Source organism: Arachis ipaensis, chromosome B5, assembly GCF_059453495.1.
Source record: "Arachis ipaensis isolate K30076 ecotype BB chromosome B5, ASM5945349v1, whole genome shotgun sequence".
Lineage (NCBI taxonomy): Eukaryota > Viridiplantae > Streptophyta > Magnoliopsida > Fabales > Fabaceae > Arachis > Arachis ipaensis.
In genome coordinates, this window is record NC_142440.1 from 152,306,725 (window position 1) to 152,313,063 (window position 6,339).

Genomic DNA, 6,339 nt, shown 5'->3' on the forward strand with positions numbered 1-6,339 from the left:
AGAAAGTTGGCAGTAGAACTTCTAGAATATATAATTGTGTAATGTTATATATATATATATACTAGCTGAGTTTTAAGAAAAATACTAAAAAGAAGAGAGCTAAAAAATTGATAGAAGTGCTCGTTGAAATTGAAAATTGAAAGCGCAAAAACAAGTTCAAAATCCTAACCTAATTGATTGGAAATGGTGATTGGATTTGAAAGGAATTAGGGTTTTAAAACCGGAGAAGAAGAGGTGTATTTGGTGGGATGATGAAAATGACAATGTTATTAAGTTTCAAGAGAAACATAACGCCAATTGAAAAGAAAATAAAAGATAATGTGAATCTTTAAACTCTGATAGAAGGATAATTTATCAATAATCACTATACATATCACACAAGATAATTTATCAGTAATCACCGTGTATATATATATACTCTCTAATTAGTAATTAATAATGTCATTTATTTATTATATATTATTTTTAAATTATCCTAATAGGAAATTTTATAAAAAAAAATAATTTGAAAAAATCATACATAAAAAGTGATATCATCAATTCTGGGAGTTGTAGAATTACTCTCCTAGATATTTATAGGATACCAAAGAAAATTTAAATGTAAAATATAATGGTTTATATGTTTGAATGAGTCACATCAAACTATAAAATTGAGTGGATGTCAATGTACGGATTTTTATTTTCTTAACAAAAATTCTTATCATTGAAAAGCCATGCAACATTGTAATTCTAAGTATATACAATAATACAATGTAAAATCTGCTATTTGTTCCTTTCGTATATCATAATTGTTTTTGTAGCACAATGCACAATTGCACAACCAAACTTGGTAGCAGGTTCAGAAAAAGCAAAGGGGACATGAAGAGAGCAATGAAATTCATGAATTCATTTACCCACATGCATTTTCTTCACATCACAATATTTTATTTTTCCCTTGAAATCAAGGGTTTGTACCCTTTGTGTGTAACTATGAAAAGAGGTGACACAAGAATGCAGAAGCAACTGACCAAGGTCTCAAAAAATCAATGGTTTAATTATCAGAACAATCCTCTCCCATTGAATTTTGAACGTTTTCAAAACACACTTTAAGCCTAAATTTCAACCACCACCAATATCACAATGGTCACAGAGCAGGAACCTATTCAAACTACTGTTCCGAGTTTCTAAATTTTGCAACTATGCCAAAAAAATATAGTACTCAGACCATTGCCGGCTCTCGGAGTTTGTTCTCAAGGTTTTGTGCCACGGCATCAATAAATTCCTCGGTGTTCAAGTAATATTCCCTTGTCACCCTGCAGATATTGATGATGTCCAAACATTTAGACAAACAGTTTACTAAGAAATAATTTGTGTACACACTGCAATGAGTTAAGGTTAGAAGTTAAGTATAATACTTGAATACATTTAACAACGGAGTTCACAAAAATCTCATGACCAAATTGCAGCTCACTCAGTTTGAGATCCAAGATGTTTGAAAACATTAAAATATTCATGGGAGAACCACTTACTTAGGGCCATGACTCAGAAGTGCGAGATCTTTCGTCATCTTTCCTGACTCCACGGTTTCAACACACGCAGTCTCCAACTTTCGAGTAAAATCTTGTAACTTCTCGTTATTATCTAGTTTGGCCCTAGTATATAATAACAAACATTCATATTAAAAGAAGGAAAATGAAAGAGGAAGGATGAAGAAACACCACAGCTTACCCTCACAAAGATAAGCTTATATTACAATTTATCCAGTTATATATTTATATTCATCTAGTCCAACCTAAACTTTTGCAAAAGCTTCTGAATTTGCTAGTTCATGAATCACACCACAAAGTACCTGTGTTCCAGTCCTCGTGTCCATGCAAATATGGAGGCAATACTGTTTGTACTAGTTTCTTGTCCCTTTTGATGAAGACGGAAATGTCTAGTGACAGTTCCATGAGCTGCCTCAGCTTCTAATGTCTTGCCATCAGAAGATAGCTGCAGAAATATGGCTGCATAATTATGGAAGACGACCAAAGGAAAAAGAGAGATAACAATCTTGATGAAGAAATACTGGATTCTGTATTGTTCTAATACATACCAAGACAGAAGTCATAAGACCCAATGACCCAAATCCTGCACACAAGAAAATACTTCAATAAACTGAGTTTAATAGACATTTCTTAGCACGTCAGAATTATTCATGCCATCAAACTTTCAATGCTATCCTTCCCAAATATAGAGCCCCGCAAATGTAAAGCAAGACATGTAGCTAGCTTGCAGAACCAGCACTTGAAATAACTTTTGTTAATAGCTTATTTTCCGCATAAATATCTTCTTGATGTCATTTTTTCCCTCATTCTTATAAATTTCGAGTGAAACTGTAATAACCAAAGATGCCCTTTTGTACTAGTAAATCAACAACCACTTTTGACAGTTTGGATCAAGAATGAATCTAATCAGAATTGTGCGGATAAGTGTTCTACACCTTGGGCAAGTAAATCACTTTGGACGTCACCATCATAATTCTTGCAAGCCCAAACATATCCGCCTTCACTTTTGAGTGCATATGCCACCATATCATCAATTAGCCTATGCTCATACCTGAAGCCACTTAGAGTGTCAATTATCTATGTGTATATATGTAATGAATCAGAAATTTGGTTCATCAAAATGAAAACAAACCATATCGAATGTTCTTCAAATTTTTGCTTCCATCTTTCTTCATACACCTCCTGGAATATATCTTTAAATCTGTAAGACTATCAAACTGTAAATGAGTTCAAATATCAACAAAATAAAGAGAGGATAAGTCTAAATTACTAAGAAATCTGGCATACAACAGTGACACAGAATAATCACCTGCCATCATATTTCTTGAGAATTGTATTCTTGGTACTCAAGTAAAGTGGCCACCTCTTTGAAAATGCCAGGGACATTGATGATTCAGCAAACGCTCGAATAGACTATAAAAATATCAAAAGCAAGCATGTTTACACACAACAATAAAAACAAAAGCAAGGGTTTATACATTTAACTAAAACATAATGGTATATGCTTGTAGAAACTATAAAATGAATCAAACCTCATCAACATTATACATAGCAAGTGCTACACCTGGGCCTTTGAAATCGAAAACATCTAGTTCCATTGGACTCTCACCATCTTCAGGGACTATATAGACATAGATACAATTTGGTAAAAAAGTCAGTGATGCTTAAAATATTGTTCAAAAACGAAGTTTAAACTCTAGTAAACATACCAAATACCAACTTCAGCTTCCCAGCTCCATTAATTACAGTATCAGTGGCCCGATACTGATCACCAAAAGCATGCCTACCAATACAAATGGGTTTTTTCCAACCTGTTGACTGAAAAGTAAGTTCCAACTGCTGCTTAACAATAATTCAGTTCCATTAACAATCAAAGTAGTTAAGACATTACCTGGAACAATTCTTGGTATGTTGCAGCATATTATGGGTTCACGGAAAACAGTACCTAGAAAAGAAGGGAAAAATATCATTCAATAGATAAAAAAAAACTTTGTTCCTGCATTGAGTATTATGCACATATTACAAACCATTTAAAATATTCCTAATTGTGCCATTGGGGCTTCTCCACATAGACTTCAATCCAAATTCTTTGACCCGGGTCTCATCTGAAAAATTCGAAATAGAATCAAGACAACCTTTAGTGAGTATGAAAAGCATTAAATGAATTAAGATTATATATAGATATATACGACATTCTCAAGGATGATACAAGTTTGCCTAAAAGTTCATGATAAAAGGTACTTCGTCTACTTAAAGCAAAGTACAACTAACCAGGAGTTATAGTTGCACATTTCACGGCAACATTGTACCTGCAGCACACAAAATCTTTAATAAATCAAAAGGGTGCCCAAACATTATACAAAAACGAAGTTATTAGAAATAAGAGAGGGAGTGACGACTAAAAGTAGGATAAGAAATCCTCCAAAGCAGAGAGATAGAAACAAATCAGGCGAAAAAGATAGTAAAGAAAAGCAGAAACATTAAAACAAAAAAGCATGCAGCAAAGCAGTTCAATCTCTATACAAGCTACTCCAATTTTTATAGAACTCCCATGGAAGGCTGACTAATGCAAAGCACAAGAGAGAGTCCTAAAATATAAACCTAAGTAGAGAGCAGAGACAAACATCTACATATCTCTAGTAATTGGTTCAACCCCCCCCCCCCCCCTTTTTTTTTTCTCTCTCTATCTCCAGCCCCCAGCGCACTCCTAATTCTTTTACTTCTCTTTGTAACAAAAGGCAAAATTTACCAGAGCATTGCATAAAATTCACAGTGCCACACAAAATTTTGCTTCTTAATATTCATTAAAACAGAACCAATTTTCAAAGCTAACCAGCACAAGACTGCTAAAGTAGGAGGAGACACTCAGCTTATCAATGACCCTAAACAAAATGCTGGCAGACATACTTAGCTTGATGCATCTTGATGCAGAATCAGAAAAGGTAAACCAAAACAGACTCTCTCCCCAAGCTGCTAGCAGCTGCTATTTTTCATGAAACAAGCAGAATATAAAATGTAGCTAAAGAAAGAAACTATATAACTCTTAGTTTAACATGGCATTCAAACTCTCACCATCTCCAGAAATATTACACATTTCTATAATCTCTCTTTTATACTTCACATTTAAGCGACAGATATCTCCAACATGCAACAAGTATCAAGTTTATAAATTACTCAAAGTATCATGCTTTCCATTCATATTCAAAATTGACTCACTTTAGAGTGGCTTCTGCGCTTTCAACGGTGACTCTGTCATCTGTAGCATCACGATTCAGAATCCCCAAATCAAAATACTTTACGTCTAAATCCAAATAGGGAAATATAAGCTGCAGCCACATAGTAAAAAAAAAGTAATAAATAAAATTAAAAACACACACACACACACACATTTTTCAATTTTCATGATAAAATCAAACTAAAAAAATTGACAAAATGCACATTTCATGTATATACTTTATCCTTTATCATCTTCCATATAACCCTCGTCATCTCATCACCTAAACAGCAAAATAAATAAATATCAGCATGGCTAAAGCAATTAACTGTTGATAGAGACAGTGCATACATATAACTTAAAACGGATTATACAAGTTAGCAGCTTCTAGTGGTCTCTAATCACTTCTAACTAGTAAATTATCAGATTCAATTTCTTTTTTCTTTTCTCTTTTTCATATTCTGTTAATTGAATTGGTGAGGAAGGGGAAACTGTTACCGTCCATTTCAACAATGGGATTGCAAACTTGGATTCTGTGAGAGGAAGCGTAACATCGAAGCGAAACGCGATTGATGGGAGAAGAGAAGGAGATGGTGTTGGGAGAAAAAAGGGGGCGGAAGAGGCGCGGAGAAGGAAGGAAGAGGGACGTAGGGTTTCTGATGGCTGTGGAATAAGAAGTGGAGAACATGGTGGTGGTGGTGGTTGTGGCGGCGGAGGTGGCGCCGGTGGTGGCGGTGAATCGAAGGGCTGCTCTGAACATCCAATAGCTGAGCTGAGGTTTATGCTTTTCTTTAGAGTTGGGACCTAACAAGTAAGAAGCTTAGCTAAGTTAAGTTAAATTATTTATAATATGCATTATTATTCTTATTATTATTTTAGTATTTTTGCAATGAAATAATCTTATGACTAGCTTGATTAACGTTGGTCTCTGTTTTAGATTGAGTTGTAATCAAAATTAAGGACCCTTCAGTTAAGAAATGAGAAATGAGAGTTACTCTTAAAAAGCAAAACATATTGAAAGTGGATCAATGCCTTAGAGCTTAGAAGATGAACCTGATATATTATTGTTAGGACTTAGGGTTAGGGCCTTAGGGGTAAGAAAACCCTTTCAATAACATGAAATTAAATTCATTCTCAAACATTACTCGGTTTTTAAATTAGTTTTAAAAGATTTTTTTAATTAAATTCGTCTTTTAAAAATTTTAAATTAATCGCATTAATTCTTTTGACATTTTTTTGTTGACAGGTGTCAAAATTTGTTAATGTAACACGTTAAATGATACATTACTACAATACACACATAGGAATCTTAATTAACTATGAACATAATAAATTTATAAAATTATGTCAAATCAAAATTTAATTGAGGAATGAACTTAAAGTATTGGAATTTCTCAATTTAAAATTAATTTGATTTAATTTCATAAATTTATCATATTAGTCATTATTTAAAATTACTATATATGTGTTGTGGTGTCACTTAATTAATATGTCATATCAATAAATTTTGACATCGTTAATCACAAAAATTATGACATGACTAAAATGTAAATATTTGTAAGACAAATTTAATTAAAAAAATATTTTAAAAATTAATTT

General features: G+C 33.1%; 1 protein-coding gene across 1 annotated transcript; it reads right to left on the bottom strand.

Moving 5' to 3' along the window:
* Positions 1–861: 861 nt before the first annotated feature.
* LOC107644530 (isocitrate dehydrogenase [NADP]) lies at positions 862–5,576 on the bottom strand. The gene is made up of 15 exons (XM_016348409.3): positions 5,239–5,576; positions 4,980–5,023; positions 4,743–4,852; positions 3,798–3,835; positions 3,554–3,631; positions 3,418–3,471; positions 3,236–3,337; positions 3,059–3,147; positions 2,836–2,939; positions 2,659–2,727; positions 2,462–2,577; positions 2,075–2,109; positions 1,829–1,971; positions 1,509–1,631; positions 862–1,292 (listed from the first exon to the last, which is right to left on the bottom strand). Exons 1-15 carry the CDS (start codon positions 5,498–5,500, stop codon positions 1,199–1,201), a joined length of 1,461 nt encoding a protein of 486 aa, XP_016203895.1. The 5' UTR covers positions 5,501–5,576; the 3' UTR covers positions 862–1,198.
* Positions 5,577–6,339: the final 763 nt, after the last annotated feature.